The following is a 19,807-nucleotide window of genomic DNA, read 5'->3' as shown; positions in this document are numbered from 1 at the left end:
TAATTCAAATCAAACAAAACATATAAAGAAAAAGGAAAAAAAAAAAAAGAAGAAGAAGCTATTATAAAACTATATAAACATCCATATTCACAATATTAGTTCGAGACCCTAGTGTAATTATATTAGGTATGGTCAGACATAAATTGATTAATACATAATAAGTGTGATGTACTTATTATGTGATTAGTTTGATTCAATCACATGAACCAAAATCCACAAATCAGATTGACACGAGCCATGAGATAAAGGCAGCTGACTGCCTTAGGTACAAACTGCCCAATTCTCTCAAACGCATGACTAGTGCCAAAACTATGCAGTGAGGGCTCTTCCCATGTTCTCCCTCACATATACACTCATCACCCAAACACCATTCCCCCTCTCCATCCCCAAATGAACACTACTTCCAACTCGACTCAAGAACGTCCAGACGCCGCCCTAGGCGGCCAAATGGGAGGTGGGTTCGGCTATGGCCTTGCCCTTACCCTTGCCGTCCTCATTGTATTCATGATAATGACCTATGCCTCCTACAAGTGCAAGCACATGCAAGGCAGTGCCACCATCAACCGCCCCTCCGTAGGCATAGACACTACCGATGGCTCGTCTGTTCGACAAATTGGTTTGGATGAGGGCACCCTCTCCTCCTACCCCCACTACACCTACTCCCAAGTGAAGCCTCATAAGGGCGAGATGACGGCGTCAGCTTGCTCCATCTGCCTGGTGGACTACAAGGACAATGATGTGCTCAGGCTGCTGCCGGAGTGCGGGCACCTGTTCCACCTCAATTGCGTTGATCCTTGGCTTATGCTCAATCCCACATGCCCCATTTGTCGAAACTCGCCTGCTCATACTCTCCTATCTATTGCCACCACATGATAGACGTTCATTACATCATTCAATATTATTTAATCAAATACTGTTTATATGTTTCACAAATGCTATTCTTTTTAATACTTCTATTTTTTGGTATATATAATTAAATTTGTATCTATCTGGCACTTGACAGCATTCATTAAATTATTAGATTGATTCAAGGTAGTAGAAAAATATTGAGTTTTGCAGTGTTCGTATAGAGCACTTTGTTTTGTTTATTTTTATTAAAAAGAGTATTTTATATATGATTAGGATTATTCTGAGGGAGAAATGCCCAACGCATTATTATTTAAATTATTAATGAGTTTAAAAAATATATGTTTGAGCTTGCTTTTATGATTAATCGAATTGAGCTCAAATGAATTTTAATCGAATCGGGTGCGAGTCGTGCTAAGATAATCTAGTATTTTACAAATATATTTATTATCTTTGTGCTGATCGAGTTGAGTCGGAACAAAGTTTGAAAGTTCAGCAAACAAAAAACTTTACTCAAACTTGATTTGTTAAGTTAAACGAGTCTAATTAAAATAATTTTTTATCAATTAATATTAATTGAGTTTCAAATAATTTAATTTATTTTTCAACCCTCAACTCGAAGGGACAAAAATTCTTAAATTCTAGTTTAATTTAATTATTTACATGTAACAATAATTGAAATTACATATAAATTAGATGGTGAGAGTAAATGGCGTGATTTCCGGGTCCAATCTTTGAAATTCTCAATCATTGACCTTAATTAATGCCCACCTACGTGTGTGTATATATAATTAGAAGTTGTTCATTGACAACATCACAAGCATAGTTCAATTAATGAAATTGAAGTTCATGACTATAAGGTTATGGATTTAAATTCCGTATGAAATGTTATTTTATTTTAATAGTAAGTATTGCTCAAATTTAATTATTTAATAATGATTAGTATATAATTGATATACTTATCGTTAGTTGTTGAATATAAATATTTAATATTAATAATTGTAATCGATTTACATAAAAAATAATAATTCAGGAATTTCTTATAATTCAACCTGGCAACTGTCAACTTGGTGTGCAACAAACGCGCGGGGAAGGGGGCGGGGGGAGCACTGGCTTAAAGAAAGATGGATGAGGGATCCAAGGATCAGGTAGAATGCTCATTGAATGTCCATCACAGCCTCGCATGCAGAGGGGGACGAGCCAAGAGGATAGAGCGCCACATATATGAGCACTGGCCCTTCCGTTCGGCCTCCAAAGCGAGAGGTCTGTGAAGTATCTTGCCCGCAATGCTTGATGCAGCCAACTATGTGGGTTTGTCACCAGCCGCCACACTTTCTTGAAAACTGAGGCCTCCCTCGCTTTTCTTACTGCACAACTTCTTCCAGGAAAGCCAATGAATTTTAATTTTCCTAGTACCATCCTGGTGCTAGAAAAAATTAGCAGACATGCTCTCGAGCTCGTTGAACAATGCATCTGGTAACTTGAAACAACTCATGGCATACGAAGAAATCGTCGAATCACTAACTTGATAAACACCGCAAGCGCTGCTTGAGATAGCCTCTTCTTTGTCCAACCCTGGAGCTTTCGCCAAATGCGGTCCTTTAGGCCATGGAACATCTCACCCTTGGACCTACTTGCAGCAGTGGGAATGCCCAGTACTTCCCGTGTTTAGCCACCACAGGAACCCTAAGGACACCTGCAAGCGCCTCTTGCATCGGTACTGGAACATTCTTGCAGAACACCACAACCGACTTCTGAGGGTTAATCATAAGACCGGACACCAATTCAAACTGCTGTAGCAGTGTATGGGTTAAGATGAGAGTATTGTTTGCAAAGATGCGAAGCTTAAACCGACTAACCGAAACTCCACTAATCAGCCCCTCCTATTCCTCATGTTGTATCCTGCTGCTAAGTACCTCTGCACAAAATGGGGAAAGGGAATGCCCTTCACGGAGATCCCTTTCCCTTTCCAGCGTCAAGAAACCAATTAAGCATAAAGGAATAGAAAACTGAGGTAATGGATACCTAACCTAATGAGCACTCTCTCAAGGAAATTGGAGTTGTAAGTTAAACACTAATAAAAGTTGAGAGTATTTGAAAATAAGATAAATTAAAACGAGCTCCTATGAAGTTATAAATAACATCTTGTAATTTAAAAAATTATCTATAGCCCCGTGATTATGACATTATGCAATACTTGGATGGAAATCTTGAATTGTTAATTTATTCTCTGATTATTTCTTTTAAATTTAAAAATTAAACAAAATAGGACGAGGTGAATGAAATTTTTTTAATAATTAGAAAAAAAATTATTTACTTAGTTCATAAAATTTTTTCAAAATTTTTTAATATTTTTTTAAAAAATAAGTTAAACGAAATTTGTAGTTGCATTTTGGTTAATTTATCACAAAAAATAGATAAAAATCTATAAAAAAAACTAACGAATTGAGCTAGTTATTGAAAGACCATTAAATCATGATGGTATTTGTAAATTTTTTTCATTCGTAATTATGATAAATTTAGGGAAGATACATATAATTTACTCTTTGAAAATAAAGGTAAAAAGGTAGGAAAATGTTGAGGTTTGTATTTGGGAAAATAATTTAATATTTATAATTTTATTAATAAGTTGTAAAAGTTGATAGGAAGTTGCTGCATATATATCTTTTAACTTAATCAATTTAAATTTAAACTATTTAAAAATAAAAAAAACAATAAATCAAAATATTTTACAAATAATAAAATGATAAACGCTAATTTAAAACAATTATAAATATGTGGTCATTCAAGTATTGGGTATGGAGTGAGTTTGCTGCCCTCCCTATATTGCGACTGCATTAAATGTGGCGAGGCCAGTAGTAGGGAATTTGAATGTAATTGTGATTCAAATTCAAGAAAATATACTACAAAGGTGGGGGAAGAAAGCTGAGCTGGGAGCAACTGTAAACGCTCTCACCTCATAAACCCCACTTTTCTCTCTTCTCTTCTCTCTATAATGCTGTTAAAATCTTGTTTTCAAGATAATTTTTCTATAGTTTGAGTGATTCAATACTGAATTTGTAGCACGAAAATTCCTAGATTGCAGTAATATCTTTCATATCTTGTGTGAGAATTCAGTAATCTTGTACGATTGGCCGACTCTGCAGTCTGCTGCACTTCAAAAATTCATTCTTGTTGGCTGATTTCTCTTTTCATGAAGCCAAATCCTTGAGCCCAGAGAACACAAGGTTTGCCAAAAGATTTCTTTTTCGTTTTTTCGGTTTTCTTTTCTTGTTCTGAGAGTTGTGGAAGAAAATTGGCGTTAAACTGTGAATGGAACAGTGCAGTGAGGTTCTTGGTTTTTCTGTTTCCTTGTTTATGTGTTTGTCTCTGGATTCTGTTGATTGATTTATTTATTTTTCATGCTAATTTTGATTGCATTCTCTTCTTTTTCTATGTATGCAATGTGGGTTCTTGTGGTTTTTTCTTTTTTTCGTTTTTTGGAAAATTCTCTGGGAGCAGGTAGAGATAGTGTAATTTCATTTGTTTCGTAGATTCTCCGTTTTGCAATACTTTTTATCTTCTCCTGAATCTAGTGAAAGATGGCAATGCAGATCGTTAAGCTCTGAATTTCTATTTCTTCCTTTTAGTCAATGTTATTTTGGCAATTGCTTTTTTCCTTAATGTAATAAAGAAGATAATATCATCTAGGATTTTGGGTTTTCCAAATGATTTGTTCTGCTCTTGGAATTACTGTTACATGAGCCCGGTATATATTTTGCCACTTTTTTCCCTCTTCAGGAATGTCGAGTTCTTCAGTGTGATTTGGGTTATAGTCCTAGATTGTGAATATTTGAGTTGGATAGGTTTAGATTTTATCATGTGATGGTTCGCTCTTTGCTGTCTCCTCAACTTGGATGAGTGATGATCAATGACGAAAATGTTCTGACAGTTTCTTGCATGCCCGCAAAAACTTGCTTCTTGGTAATTAAAGAAAGAAAATTTCAGGATGAAAGAGAATTTTGAAAAATGTAGTTTTAGTTTCTTAACAGAGTTATCTGTAGAATGTCAGTGTATCTAATATTAAAATTTTTGTTACTTTTGAATTTATAGTCATTTTGGATTGTCCGCTGTCGCTTTATTGCTCTGCAATTGTAATTCAAAATTAAGAAGTTAAGATATGAAACATGGAATTTTGATGTTTTCTGCAGCTAACAAACCTTTAGCATGTCAAGGCAAGCTCCGCTCCCTCCCCGCTGTCCTATACAAAAGAAAACCACAATCCATCCAGCAAATTACCCTCTTTCCCAGCTTCCGTGTAAAGACATTGACTTGCATGATGGAGACCATCGAGACCGCAAATCAATTCCCCAGAGCTCCATCTTAGAGGAGCAGCCAATATGGCTGGATGACTTATTGAGCGATTCAGACTCCAATTCCACTGGAATATTACACCGCAGAGCTGCTAGTGATTCTTTAACCTTTTTTGATGGTCTTGTGCCGTTACCAGGTCTAAATCAACTTAATGAAACAGAAACTCAGGATTCTTGTGATCCAGATGGATTGGAGGCTAGTTGTGCGTATGGTCCAAATTCTCCTCGACGAAAAGACAAGTGCCTCTTTCCTGAAAACAAGATTCTTTCAGCATTCCCAGAATATATTCTGCAAAATACCCTGCAACATTTAGAAGGAAATAATTCCGTTTCTGGAATTCCTCAGTCAGTTTCATTTGGCAATGCCTGTGTGTTGGGTGGTGAGATGTATACCGAGAACAAACTAGCAAAACGGTCAGCTTCTTAATTTGCATGTCTGTTTATCAAATGGAAATTTCGGTTATCTTCGATCATGACTGCTTCATAATCTTCTGAATATAGGATATCTGAATTATTTCCAGTGGATGTAGCATTGATTTTTTACTGTTTGATTCTGTTTAACATGCACTAAAGAAAGTAATGAATAAAACAATTCTTGAAAGCAGTCTCTTGTATCCTTTCTTACACTTCCCTAATCGTATGATATCGATTAAATGCAGTCACCCTGCGCAGAGATCAAGAGTTCGGAAGCTCCAATACATTGCCGAGCTTGAGAAAACTGTTCGTATTCTACAGGTACTTCATTGAATCAAAGCAAAGAGATTTATTATGCCTCATTGCTTAGTTCCAGGCATTTCTGTTTGTTGTCTACTACATATTTATGGCTGAGCACATAATCACATACTAACATGGTTTAAGTTCCTGTAGAAAAAGCTACCAGTACTTGTACCATACACGATATTCTTTATCACTTGACAAATACTTACTATATTTTTCATACTTATCAGCTGCTTGTGTAAGATTATTTAGTTTTTATGGGTAATTATAGCCATTTTGGTATATGAATTACTGCCGACTCATGAATGTTGCATGGTACAGAATGTGGGATCAGAGTTGGCTGTCAGGGTCTCATCCATGCTTCAGCAACATGCTGCTCTATCTGTGGAGAATAACACACTGAAGCAGCAGCTGCTAAGAGTGCAGCATGAGAAATATATTCTTGATGGTTAGTAGTACCGCATTCTGCTGATTCTCTAGAATCTTATTGAGTATAAATCCCTCCACCTTTGTCCCTTTATATCAGTATTGTCATGACAATTATTAGGGATAATTACCTACAAAAACTAACCTTAGCATTTGCCGTATCGTATTTGCACTTCCTGTCCATGAAGTTTTTATTACAGCTTTATAGTCACCAACATTCCCAAGTAGGAAAAGATGACAGCAACTTCAATTGCCTACTTCATCGCTCGCGACATAGTCTTTAGTTTGACCAACTTTTCAGACCAAATTTCGCTCCCACGGGCATATGTGCAAAGAATGTGCATCGGCTTAGATGTAATTACCAACATGATGCCCCACTCCCCACACCACAACCAACCTTGACCAAAAACCCTGAAACCCAACCCCATCCACCCACCCACCCACCCAACCCCTCGAAGTCCGTTCCTAACATATGCATGTGTGTGGGAAGGAGAAAAAAGGCATGATTTTTGCCATGGGTAAAAATGTCTCACAATTTTCTTGTTTTGGTCATTTTTTTTTTTTTTGAGCTAATTTGATATAGGGGCAACTCGGACTTTTCCTTTTCTCAAGCTACTTTTTGCAAGGAAAAAAGTTCTATATTTTCTTTTTCTTTTCATTTTATTGAGGGGAAGGGGGGGTATCGAGTATAATTACCCAATAATAGGGGTCGTTGTTGCAATTTGAACATAGTTAACAGTATCTAGGTGATTGTCCCTTATTATTACTATTTTTCATATTTATCTCCTGCCTTCAGAAAATGCATGTCAGGTGCTCACAGAGCTGACCCCTCCACCACACAGTTGATTCTCCGAAACCTGTAAATCCCCACATCCCCCACTATTTTGTGTTTATGTGTGTATATATATACATGCACTCATGTGGATGTGTATATGCATACATATAACTATATATATATATATATAAATACTCTTATAACTATATATGCATGCACTAATGGAATACATATATATATATATATATATACACATTCTTTATTACTTTAATTGTCAAAAATTTCAGGTAAAATGGAATTTTGAGTAACTAGAAAGTTTTGTATCCTGTGCAGGTGAGTACCAATCCCTTAAAAACGAGGTGCAGAGGTTGAAAACTGGTTTAACTTTGTCCTCTAACAACCAGGTCCGCCACGGGTCACGCTCTGCTGCTTACTTATCCCGTCCAGAAACCATCAGGGAGATGTTAGACATCGGAAAACTTAGTCTAAACTGATGTGTTGGCTGCATCAAAACACCCCTTTTCTGGTCCAATCTTCTAAGGTGAAGGGCTGCTCTGGAAATCACTCTCCACTTTGAACTTCACTCTTTTGACGACATTTATGGTCTTAGCTAGGGACTTGTATGGACTACCAGATCAGTATCAAAGTGTAGAATTCGAGACGCTTGTTGTAGATTACCGGTCTTACTAGCACTGTGACAATGTGCTTTCTCTTACAAAAGAAGATCTTTCACGTAGACCGACTGGCCCCTACTTTGTCTCTCTGTTACTTTGCCAGGATTGCAGCCATTGCTGCATTCTAATACCATAGTGTGGCAAGGATTCTAATACCATAGTGTGTCCCGACATAGATTTGTAGCTTTGATCGTTTAAGAGGTTTTGTGCTGATGTTTGTGCATTCTAATATTAGACATGTATAACTAACTTGGTAGGATGATGATAAAATCTTGGAGTTAATTACACTTGGACCCTATGTGAAAATATAAATAACACTTTCCCCCAATTCTTTTTTAAAATTATATTTATACTCCTTTCTAGAATTATCCATTCACTAGTAATCTTTTTTCTCTCTCTGTTAACGCATAAGGGAATTGAGCAACACAGGCGGGCCGTGTAGGTTGTTGCTATCTTTGTGCCCTTTTCTCTCCTTTTCTTATAGAAGTGATTTCCAGCTTTTTGATTATTCTGTAATTTTGAAGAAACTACTTTCGAGGTTTCTTTGTCCTCATCAACCTGACAAATTCTTGAAAGTACCTAAAAGTAGGAAATAATAGAACTTGAGGGGCAATAATGAAATTTGTAAAAAATTAAAAAAGGGTATAAATAAAAGCACTTATCTGTATCTAGCATTTTGACAAAACTGATCTCCTATAAATCACACAACATATCCCATCTACTTATGTTAATAAATAATAATTATGTATAAAAAAAATTATGGATGTTACAATTTTTCAGCTTATGATTTTTAAAAAAATATTTTAAGAGTGTTTGAGATGCAGCTTCCACTTATGGAATTGCTAAATAATTTTATTTTTAACGCAAAAACTGGAAGCAACTTGAGGGGGTGTCTAATTACTTTGGCTTATTGTACATAAATAATAAATTAAAAAAAAATTGAACTATTTTATTCTTATTATAATTATCTTAATTCAAATTTACCCTTTTTTTAATTTGTTTTCCAAATTGCACATCCAAAGTTGATGTTGGAGTTTTCAAATAATTTGAATAATTTAAGACTAATAAAATTTACACTTTCATATATTTAATATTTTAGAGTTTTTATATTTTATTTGCTATATTATATAATATTGATCCTATTTTCATAGAAAAATATAAATTACATTGCTATGATTAAATATTAATTAATAAAAAATATTTTTTGACGATCGTGCAAGTTTATTTATTATATAAGAACACTCCATGAGTAGGACAATAGAAGTTTTTGCGAACGCTTTAAAAAAGTGTTTTTCAGCTTCTTGCTCCAAAAAAGCATTTTTAAAATATTTGCGATACCATTTTCTGCTTCTAAAACAACTAAGAAAAATATTTTTAGGTCAAAAGCTAGAAGCACCTTGCGGGATTTTTTTAGTTACTTTGATCTTTTATAAATAAATCCAACTTTACCCTTATTATAATAATCTTAATTCAATTTTACTATTTTTAATTTATTTTTAAAATTATATATTTAAAGTTGATATCAAAATTTTCAAATAATTTAAATTTTAACACTAACTAAATTTAAACTTTCACATATTTAATATTTTAATTTTTTTATATTTTATGTGCTAAATCATTAATTATTATATTTTTAATATATTATTATTTATTTAATTAATAAATTAATTATTTTTTTATAATCATACAAGTTTAATTATTGCATATGATGAATCAATAATTATATTACTCAGTAAGATCATTATTAAATTAGATATATTTTTATAATATTTTTAAAATATAAATATGAAATACTAATCGGCATAAAATTTATGATTTTTTGTAAAAAAATAGTTAATAGTGACAAATAACAAATGAAATAATAAGGAAAAGATAGTATTTTTTAACACATAAGGATAAAATAATTCATTAATTAAGTTTATTTGAGAAGTAATTTTTCTCGAAACACTATTCAATTTCAATTTAGCTTTTATCCGCTTTTCACTTTTTTTACAAACACTACCCACTTTTAATTTTGCTACAATTTCCAATTTTTTCTACAAAAATCACTTCTTTAAAAGTAAAATTTTTTACAAACACTCCCAAAATCCACCCATTCACAGGCCTAATTCAACATTTTACAAATAGCAGAATGTGCTCTTCGTAGTCCCAGCAGAGAAGCTTAACAAATTAAACAGTGAAATCAACAAGGGACCTAACTTCTTTACACATCCACCACCAGCTCCACACACCACTAAGTAGGCCACCAAGAACTTCCAGTCTAACCTCGGAGTGAAGCTCGAGGGACAGCCGGTAACCCTAGTTCATCCTCACCCTGTAAAATATCAAAATCAATTACTACATAATAAGTAATGCAGCAGTGAAAATGAGGCATACTCTGGAATTGTGCTAATGAAATATACTCATAAAAATCCGGAAACTAACAAAATGCCAAATCTCTTATTCTATACCTAGATGGATGAATTTGAAATGGCTCCGTAGAAAAAGAATTTAAAATCCATCTATATTAAGTAGTTCAAAATGAAATGAGAGGATTTGATATTCTTTGTAATACAAGATTATTCAAACAAACACAAAAAACTTGTTACTAGGGATATGGAATGCTCAACTTCGAATTTCATCAAACCAAATGTAAACTTAGTCAATCGCAATATCTGTATTCAGCCCCACTTTAGTCTCACATATGCACTTTTGTAAACCTTAGTGAAGGATAAAATTTAGGACAAAGTAGATTGTTAGAGGAATCTACGCGAAAGTAGATAAAATCTTCCACTGATGAAGGATACGATTAAACAAACATGTGGACTGCAATGATCTGTCCTTTGCCACTAAATAAAAGTGTGAATACTACAAAAACTGCCACCACTCACTTCACAAGCAAAAACAAAAGCAAATAAGAAACCTAACCATGTGAGGGTGCATTATCAGTTCCCAATTTTCTTCCAGCAATATTAAGGTAAAATTATTTCAAAAATGTTAAAAAAAAATTTACGAAATTGGCGTAAAATTGAAAAGGTTAAAATCTTAAGCGGCACCGCATTTTGTAAACGCGGTGCCGCTAAATTTTTTTTTTAAATTTTTTTAACATAGTATCACCGCGTTTTGAAAATCGCGGTGACCATTTTATTGAGGAAAAAAATCATAAGAACCGCGATCTCGTGATTCTACCATTAAAGTTAAAAAAAATAGCAATCACTTTGCAGGCTGCTTTTGCAGCTCACCCTTATTTAAGAATGAGATGCAATTCACTCAACTCTCACATTGCAACCGAGAGTTGATTGAAAATGAGTACAGAAGAGGGAATTTTTTTTGAGCTTTCAACATTTATTTTTTGAGTGATTATGGCTAAATTTTGGTACCATTGATACAAATGTGTTGTACGGACAGTTAAATCATCGGTCTAAAGATGTGTTTGGATACAACTTTATACGTATGACGCGGTGATATATCTTTTTTCCACGTCCTTCAACTAGTCCCACGTGACATTCATGTTTTGCAAGTGCTCCAGAATATGGGGTTTTTGGGTATTTTATAGTGTGGTCATATAGAGACTAACACACACCTTATAACTGCATTAGTCGAGAGATGGCGTCTCGAGACGCAGACTTTTTATTTCTCGGTTCGCGAGACAACTGTAACACTACAGACATCGCTATCATTTGGGCCCTCCTAATATAAGGTAATCTTATTATCGAAGTAGATACAAGGTATAGTACTTAGCAGTGGCAAAATTATTGCCATCAATGGTAGGGATTTATGTCAGATGAAAATGCTTGTAGAAGGTCCAGAATAAAATTGACGGTGTTACATGAATATTTACTTCAAAACACGTGTGACGATGATCGTGAATCTCAAATTGTTAAAGATTTGAGCAGTTAAATCATCGTGAATCTTTAGCAATTTGAGATTCACCCATTTTCTTAAGTTTTTTATTTTTACATTATTTAAATAATTTTGCCCAATATTAAGGAGCTTCTCAAATATATGAAAATGCGATAACCTCAAACAGTATAAGATGAAAAACCATAATTCCTCTGGTTAAAGGAAGTTACCTGTACATTCGCTCTGCCAGCGGGTGCTGATGGCAAGTTGAGTTCTGCTTCCACGTCAGGTTCCTTATCAGGTTGAAGATAAGCAGGTACTCCATCACCTTCCGTCTCAAACCCCATGTCTGCTTCCAGCGCATCAAGCTCTGTATTGCAGAACCAGAAAGTACAACAAGAAAAGTTTATTGAACTACTAAAGTGGTGCAAGACCTCAAAAGACTAAACAGTGAAAGACAGTAAAAAGCTGGTGACATAATTTTTTATCCACTTATCAAGGAAGAAGTAAGAATAGTTTGTACGAGAAATCCATAATCCTCACTTACGACAATTACCTCCCATGAAAAGGAAGCAGTATCAAGTATCAATACTGATTCCTAATAACATCTAGTGCCTAATGATTTTGTTGAGTATTGGAGTTTGTATGGATCTTACCACCCAAGAGTTCATCCTCATCAATGTCATCAGGTACATTATAACTTCTACCAAGGGACTCTTGGATTTCATTGCTCACATCCATGAGGTCCAGCATCTCATCTTGTAAATTCTATTGACATAAGATCCACCTAGCATATAAGAGAAGTATCCAACAAAAGATATCTTAGAAGAGAAAGCTGCCAGGAGCAAGGTACAAACATCTATGTCTTGAATTTTCACAGTCTTCATCATTCCTTTAAGTTCATTGTTTGCAGACTTCAAGGCTGACATCTGAAAAAAATGTGGCAGAATTGATTATGGATGAACTCACCTATATATAAAAGGCACCTAAGTTTCTAAAACAGCCAATCAATCATCAATATCAAATGGTAAAATGGGCACAGAAAGGGGTAAGTCAAAGATCAGACTATTGTAACAACCATACAAAATCACAAAAACAAGGATTTTCCGTTTTTGTGACAAATAGGTGGTCCTCCTACCTCTAAGGAGGTAGGCAGCAGGTTCCAAGCACGTTACCGAATAAGCTCCGCGTCACAACTCTTGAACTTTGGCCCAAGGGGCGCTACCAAGGGAAACACTTTTACTGTGAATTTGGTAATCCCAGAATACAGATATATGATGAAAATATCTCCAATACAATTTTACTACTACAAGTAATCATTAAACTTAATTATCATTATATTCAAAGGGACCAGTACAAGTTATGACTTCATCACAAGAAAGTAATATGCTTCAGATTACAACTAGACAAGTTATAAGCCAATGCACCAGTCATCAAATTATTAACTTGTTACTTTTAGCAAGTTCATAATGATGCAACTAATTTTCATACAAAAACATGGATATATCAACACATAACAATTCACTTTCCATCTTTAAGATGTTCTACTTCATTTGAAAACCTCAAACCAGAACAGAAAACTTAACCTATAACTCTTTACCATTATTGCAGGGAAAACCACTTGATATGTTAACTAAATGAGGCATAAGAAGTTGTGTCAATTGGGAGCAGAAACAAACAGTTGCTCTCTAAAAACATACTGTTTGTTGGGCGTCTTTTATTCCCTCAGCAGCAAATGCCACTTGATCTAGGTTAAATGTCTGGTTGTACAGCATATCCCGTTGGCCTTCATACCTGTCAAATAAGTTGGAGATACGTCCATGTTATTTGCACATGCAAATGAATTGCAACATTTACTCATGGGCCTAGATAGAGCAGTAGATCATGAATTTATCAACACTAGCAACTATAGCTAATAAGATATGGCCAAGGGGGTAGCTTACATCCTTTTTTGCTTAAGAACTCTCATGGCTCTTGCTTTGACGGCTTCTTGTGCAGGACCTGGCCGGGTCTTTTTGATCTGCTCTTTATATCTCGCTAGTTCAGCATCAAGTTTCTTTATCTTCTCCTCGACATTGTCGCCTCGTTTAGTGATCTGAGAAAGACAAAATTTGAGGAAGTAGTTCATCAATCAAAATCAACAGCTGCCACGCCCTAGGCAGAATTATACCTTCCATAACATAAATGCATGACAACAATGACACCTAAATAACCCTTACACCCTAGTATCTTCCAAGTTCCAGCCATAACCACAAAATACATCTTAAAAGCCATGGAGAAGCTAAGAACCACAATTTCGGTCCTCCTCAGGAGGGGAAATTGCACTTTTAGTCCCACGCGATAAGATGAGTTGCACTTTTGGTCCCACAATTTACCGTCTTAACATATTTTGTCCCATAGGATAAATATTGTAGTATTTTGGTCCCATAGAATAAAAATTACCGGCCATTTGGTCCAATATTAAGATTATATCCTATAGGACCAAATGTGCTACAGTTTTTGTACTATAATTTTATCCTATGGGATAAAAAATGCTACAATATTTATAATATGAGACTAAATGTGCTAAGCCTCTAATCCGTAGGACCAAAAGTTAAAACACAACTAAAAGTGCAATTTTCCCCAATGTGATTACTTGCATACTCAATCATGAAAAATAATCACAGGACAGTTCTGTGAAGTAAAATTGTCAACATCGTCGTCAATTCAGATGGTCATGCAGTCAAATTAACAATTACATAAAACTAAAATCAAACCGATCAAACTACATACCCGACTGGAGGCATCTTCAATGGAGGGAGGTGGCTCCTTGTCTTTCTTCGCTCCGAACACTCTCTTCATCTTCGCTTCACACCAAAATGAACTCCCTTCTTCTTCCTCCGCAGTCTTTAGGCCCCCTATAAATCTAACTAGGGTTGCGAAAATTTGCTTACGAGATAATTGGAGAGATAGAGAGAGAGAGGGGAAAATTCTTAGAGAGAGAGAGAGAGAGAGAATTGCAATTGGAATTGAGTGAAATGAAATCAATATAGGTTAAATAATTGAGTTGAGATTTGGGTGGGATGTGCAGTTCACGTACCTCAGTCTGGGCCAATAAAGAAACTCCTTTTTTGTGATTGGAATATTAAAAAAAACAACAAATAAATAAATTTGGATAATTTTTTTTAAATTTAATATAATAATAACAGCCATTATAATTTAAAAAATTATCAATATTTCTTGATTTTAAAGGTTAATCAACAACTAGCCAACTCAGTTAGTCTCTATTAAAATTTCATTCATTTTTTATAGTAAATTGGTCAAAATATCTTTGTATGCAGATTATGAATTATATTTTTACTTATTTTTTAAATATTTAAAAATTATGTCCTAAAAGGACAAGAAGGGCATTTCACCTTGTCAATTTTTTTAACAAATTTTTTAATTTAAAAAGAAATAGCAAGGGCCAAGTAAATATTTTTAAGCCTTGGGATATCGATAATTTTTTAATGACAAAATTATATTTATAATTATATCAAATTTTGAGAAATATCGTTATAATAACAAGAAAATAATATTAATCAACTTCTGACTCTAAATAAATTATTTTAAGTCTTAAGATGTTTGGGAGTACTTCTACTTTTAAAATTGTCAAAAACATACATAAAGTTTGAATTTGTGTTTTGAGCATTTTGATTTGTATTTTTGAAATAGAGAAAGAAAAATAAAGATAAATAAGTATGCGTTAGAGATAGATGATATATTTGAATTTGTGTTTTAAGGTAATTAAAAATATTTTAAAATAAATGGGGTAGGTTTGATGTTGGAATTGGGTTGACAAAATCACTATTTATTGTCAAATTATATATATTTTATATATAAAAATATATATTTATATAAATATTATATGTTTAATGTTGTATTTTTGGGAAATAAAAATTAATGTTCACTGTCAAATCATGTCTATTTTATATTATATATGTAAATGTATATATATATTATATATATAAAAAATTAAAAAATAAAAAAACACACAGATAAGATGTAAAAAACACAAAAACAAACATTGAGTGCATTTTATTCTCAAAAAATGGCAAAATATGAAACCAAACATAGGGGTGCTTATGATTGTTTTGACTTTTTTATTTTATAAAAATAAATTCAAATTTATTTAGACAATTTTACTGTTATTATAATAATTTCCATCTAGATTTACCATTTTTTTAATTTATTCTTCAGATGCGCAAATGCAAAATGGACATTGAATTCAAATATTTTAAATTATTTAACAATATTAAAATTTACAGTTTTCAATTTTAATATTAAGAATTTTTATATTTTATTCTACGTTATTGGATATTTTTTGCCATACTATAAGTAAATATGAACTAAATTGCTACGCATTAGAACGAAATTATTTCTTTTGATAGTAACGCAAATTTACTTGTTTTGCTTCAATGAACAATCATATTAGTTGGTTGAAGTTTACACAATCAAAAGAGTAAATTACAACAAACTTTTCTGAATTTTCATATAATTATAAATATTTTATTATTGTTTGAAAATTATTAAACCCCTTACTATTTGATGATATTATGTAATTTTTATATAAAAATCTTGAATTATCAATTTGCTCTTGATGTAATATTTTTGAAAAGAATTAAAAAAAAAAAAAAGACGAGAGGGATAAAAGTTTTCTAAAGATTGTTCACTTTATTCATAAAAAAATTTCTAAAAGTTTTAAGAAAATAAGTAAAATTAAACTTATAACCCAAAAGGGCATTTTGATTACTTTACCACAAAAAATAAATTAAAACGTAACAAAAATTAACAAATTAGACTAATTACTAAACAATCGTTAAAATCAATCAAGTATTTAAAATTTTAGGGGAGGTACCTATAATATACTCTAATTAAAAATATAGAATTTTTCTATGTAAAAATACGTATAAACATACGGGAGGAACATGTATCTTTTAGCATAAATCAGCTTAAAGATGTAAACTACCAACATTTTATTTAATTTATTTTCAACAAAAAGCTAATAAACACTTAAATTAAACTATTGACACAAAGAGCAAAGAGATCACAAAATCAAATTTTAGCCGATTTTCCTAATCGTGTATGTGATATGCAGAGGTTTAACCACCCACAATTTCGTTCAAGAAAATGTGACAATAGTAAGTAGTAAAAGGGACAACGCTGTAGAAGAAAACAGCCTCATAAACATAGACAAATGGATCTCATATAAAATGTCTTCTGGGACGGGAGAGAGGGAGATGGGGACAGATAGATGAAGCACACAATGCAAAACAATGTATCGAAGTGGACTTCCAAACACAGTCAAGAACGTTGGAAGAAATGATGTACAGATGTATAGTTTCCCCCTTCTAGTTAGTGTTCCCGTTTCCCTTGTTCTTCGATGCCAAGTAATGCCAAAATCTTTTACATATTTGTTCCTCTGTATTGAACAGGTTGAAAGGATCGCCAATTCAACACGCCAAAGTATAGCAGTCATACCAGATATATGCTATCCAGAACAGCAAATCCTGCTGCAACCCCACCCTCGTTTGAGGAAGAGACCTTCGTCCGCATTAAGTAACCAGACTGACCATTAATGATCACATTTGCTTTGTTCCTGCAGAGTGCATTAAATTTATCGTAATGTTGGGCACATTAGCAACTTATTGATAAACCTTATCCGAACTCCAACTTCAATTTTTTCTACTTTGTACTTTTGTGTTCACATACTCCTAACTTTCACTATAACTTAGTTAAACATATAATAACTTTTTGTAAACTTCCTATCGTCTCAGTAAAACATGATCAAACTACATGAACAATTTCTTTTAGGAACAAGACCTTTCCACAAGATTGGAATAAAACAAAACTCCTCCACAAGCTGCAATAGCGAAAACAAACAATTGACATCCTCAATGTATCTCAGGGATGACAATGAAGATTACATTTTTGGCATCTTCAGTTCAATTCCTTAACAAATTCTTCGTTCTACGTCTTTTTCACTTATAAAAAAGCATAAGGATGCCAGTACGTCAGAAGTAAAATGCATTATTACAGAAGCCACATCAACATGATGGATTCAAAAATATGATCTGAAATCAAAATAGTAAAAGAAAATCTACTGTTTGACATAAAAATAACATTTTCCAATCCAAATAGCACAGAACTTTTGTGAGTTTGAAAATAACATTTAAAAAATCCAAACATTAAAGGAAGAAATCTCATAAACCTGTTAACCAGAATTTGAGGTCAGAGGACTGGTAAATTCATCAATCAATAAGCCCATTTCATGAGTAATGTAAAATCCCAAGAACATGGGAATATTCACCAGAAAGAAATATACGTCTTAGAGGCATTTTGTAAAGTTGTACACAGTATAATTTCTCTTTTGGGATAATCCCAATCTGTGCCTTATTTACATTTCATTTATTAGTTTGCATTATCATTCACAATCCTACATTTTTGCAGAAAATTGAGAAACGATTTAAGGAACCAATCTCGCAACCTTTTCCATGATATGTTTGCATCCTTCTTTGTGTGTGGGCATACACACAGACATACAAACATAAATATATGTGTGTGTGTGTGTGTGCATAGATGTGTCTACATACGTGCAAAATCACTGCCATAATGGTTTACCTTAAATATGCGGCATAAACGCCAAGTTCTGAAATAACGTGATCTTTATGAGAAACTCCTTCTCGTATCAGAATTGCAGGTGAAATGGTTGGAAAAATTCTCTGCATAAGAATGTAGGCTGCATCTTCCTCCATGCCTTCCTTCTCCAATCGTTGCAAGGCAAGCCTCACATCATCGCCATAAATATTGTTCCCTGAGTGGAAAATTCACACTGTCAATTACTAAAGGAGGAGCATTGGCAGCCATCTACTAGCAATTCAGACATCAGACCTCCTCCTTCTCTTTGTGGCTTCATGACATACAATCCGGGCCTCTGGATTGCATCCTTCACAATGCTCGAGTCGTCCAAACTCCACAACCCAGCAAAGCATTTCCGTACTTTAGCAATGTCATCTTTGCTTTCAAGAAACCTGTTCATGAAACCAAGAAAAATAAAAGAAATGATCAGCAAATCAATGATTACTTAACTAAAGAAAAAGAAATTAGCCTGTCAAAGATCAATATATTGTCCCATCATTAATTTGCAGTATATCATTCTCATCATTTTGTTATCATTCATATATTGTTGCAAACTATAGTTTCTAGTTTGATGTAAGAGTTACAAATATTTACCTTTCAAGTTGATTGGGTTTCGCCAGCTCTTGTTGAATCTTCTTGGTGCCAGCTAAATGATATGCAATTGAAGGGCATTTGATTGCACATGATTGCTCAATGAGTAGCCTAGCACTCCATTCCTTCAAGAAAATAAAGATGACTAGCTGATCCAAGTGGAAGCATGATGATGAAGATTAATTTTTCAAATAGACTTAAAAAAAAGGCACCATTCGTTTTCCTGCCAGTGAAAATGGCTAGATGTTCAACTACTTCGAGATAATTCAATACTAGTACAATAATTTTGGGGTTTACTTCTAAAACCCAAAACCAAAGCCACTTTGCTCATTTTTTCTAGACCTTCAGGCACCTACTTGCCTTAGGCATCTCCTCTAAATTACCATATCCGACCTGGTAATTTCCAAAAGACTGTTTCTCCCATACCTCACACTTCTCAAGTCAAACTCTTCATCTTTCTTCTCGGTCTTCTCCTTATGGTGAAAATAAATCTTGATCATCGCTTGACGGATGAAAGAACCAGAGTAAAGATGCACCAGCAGTTAATTGACTCTTGGAGTTGAGATAATCTTGAGACATACTCCAAGAATTAAGAGGAAGGCACTTAAAAACTTTCACCTAGTCAACTCTCTTCCCACCTAAAGAATTAATCACTCTCCCATCCTAGTGATGTTTGGAAGGAGAAAGGAAGTTCTTTTTGGATAAAGAGGAGTGGGGAAAAAATCCAAATATAGGGTGACACAAGCTCCTAAGTGGTGCACAACAGGGAGCTGGTTTTCCAATGAAACGCAATAGATGGAGTGGTTTTCTGTAGGCAGGTGGGGGAATGTGTGCTTTTCCACTTCAAGCTATACGTGAGTAATTAGCTCCTTTACAGAATCTATATTCTCAAGGTACAAGACAAATTATTAGCTGATAGCCAGGAGAGGGGGGGGGGGGGGGGGGCA

At 33.9% G+C, this 19,807-nt stretch overlaps 4 protein-coding genes across 4 annotated transcripts in view; 2 read left to right on the top strand and 2 right to left on the bottom strand.

Moving 5' to 3' along the window:
• LOC105166643 (RING-H2 finger protein ATL70-like) lies at window positions 391-873 on the top strand. The gene has a single exon (XM_011086083.1). It carries the CDS (start codon window positions 391-393, stop codon window positions 871-873), a length of 483 nt encoding a protein of 160 aa, XP_011084385.1.
• On the top strand, window positions 3,741-8,110 carry LOC105166555 (basic leucine zipper 34). The gene is made up of 5 exons (XM_011085945.2): window positions 3,741-4,073; window positions 5,037-5,612; window positions 5,858-5,933; window positions 6,237-6,363; window positions 7,450-8,110. Exons 2-5 carry the CDS (start codon window positions 5,053-5,055, stop codon window positions 7,608-7,610), a joined length of 924 nt encoding a protein of 307 aa, XP_011084247.1. The 5' UTR covers window positions 3,741-4,073; window positions 5,037-5,052; the 3' UTR covers window positions 7,611-8,110.
• LOC105166554 (charged multivesicular body protein 5) lies at window positions 9,840-14,627 on the bottom strand. The gene is made up of 7 exons (XM_011085943.2): window positions 14,385-14,627; window positions 13,556-13,707; window positions 13,313-13,406; window positions 12,470-12,541; window positions 12,269-12,380; window positions 11,843-11,982; window positions 9,840-10,104 (listed from the first exon to the last, which is right to left on the bottom strand). Exons 1-7 carry the CDS (start codon window positions 14,451-14,453, stop codon window positions 10,051-10,053), a joined length of 693 nt encoding a protein of 230 aa, XP_011084245.1. The 5' UTR covers window positions 14,454-14,627; the 3' UTR covers window positions 9,840-10,050.
• The window catches only part of LOC105166553 (glutathione synthetase, chloroplastic), a 9,080-nt gene continuing 6,011 nt past the window's right edge, over window positions 16,739-19,807 (bottom strand). Inside the window, exons 9-12 of the mRNA XM_011085941.2 lie at window positions 18,864-18,985; window positions 18,522-18,661; window positions 18,252-18,444; window positions 16,739-17,229 (exon numbers count right to left, since the gene is read on the bottom strand). Of these exons, the coding sequence (XP_011084243.1) occupies window positions 17,106-17,229; window positions 18,252-18,444; window positions 18,522-18,661; window positions 18,864-18,985 (579 nt within the window). The 3' untranslated portion in view covers window positions 16,739-17,105. The remainder of the gene's footprint in view (window positions 17,230-18,251; window positions 18,445-18,521; window positions 18,662-18,863; window positions 18,986-19,807) is intronic.

This window comes from Sesamum indicum, linkage group LG7, assembly GCF_000512975.1.
Source record: "Sesamum indicum cultivar Zhongzhi No. 13 linkage group LG7, S_indicum_v1.0, whole genome shotgun sequence".
Classification (NCBI taxonomy): Eukaryota; Viridiplantae; Streptophyta; class Magnoliopsida; order Lamiales; family Pedaliaceae; genus Sesamum; species Sesamum indicum.
Note: the sequence above shows the minus strand (reverse complement) of the source record. Positions and strands in the feature narration are given on the sequence as shown.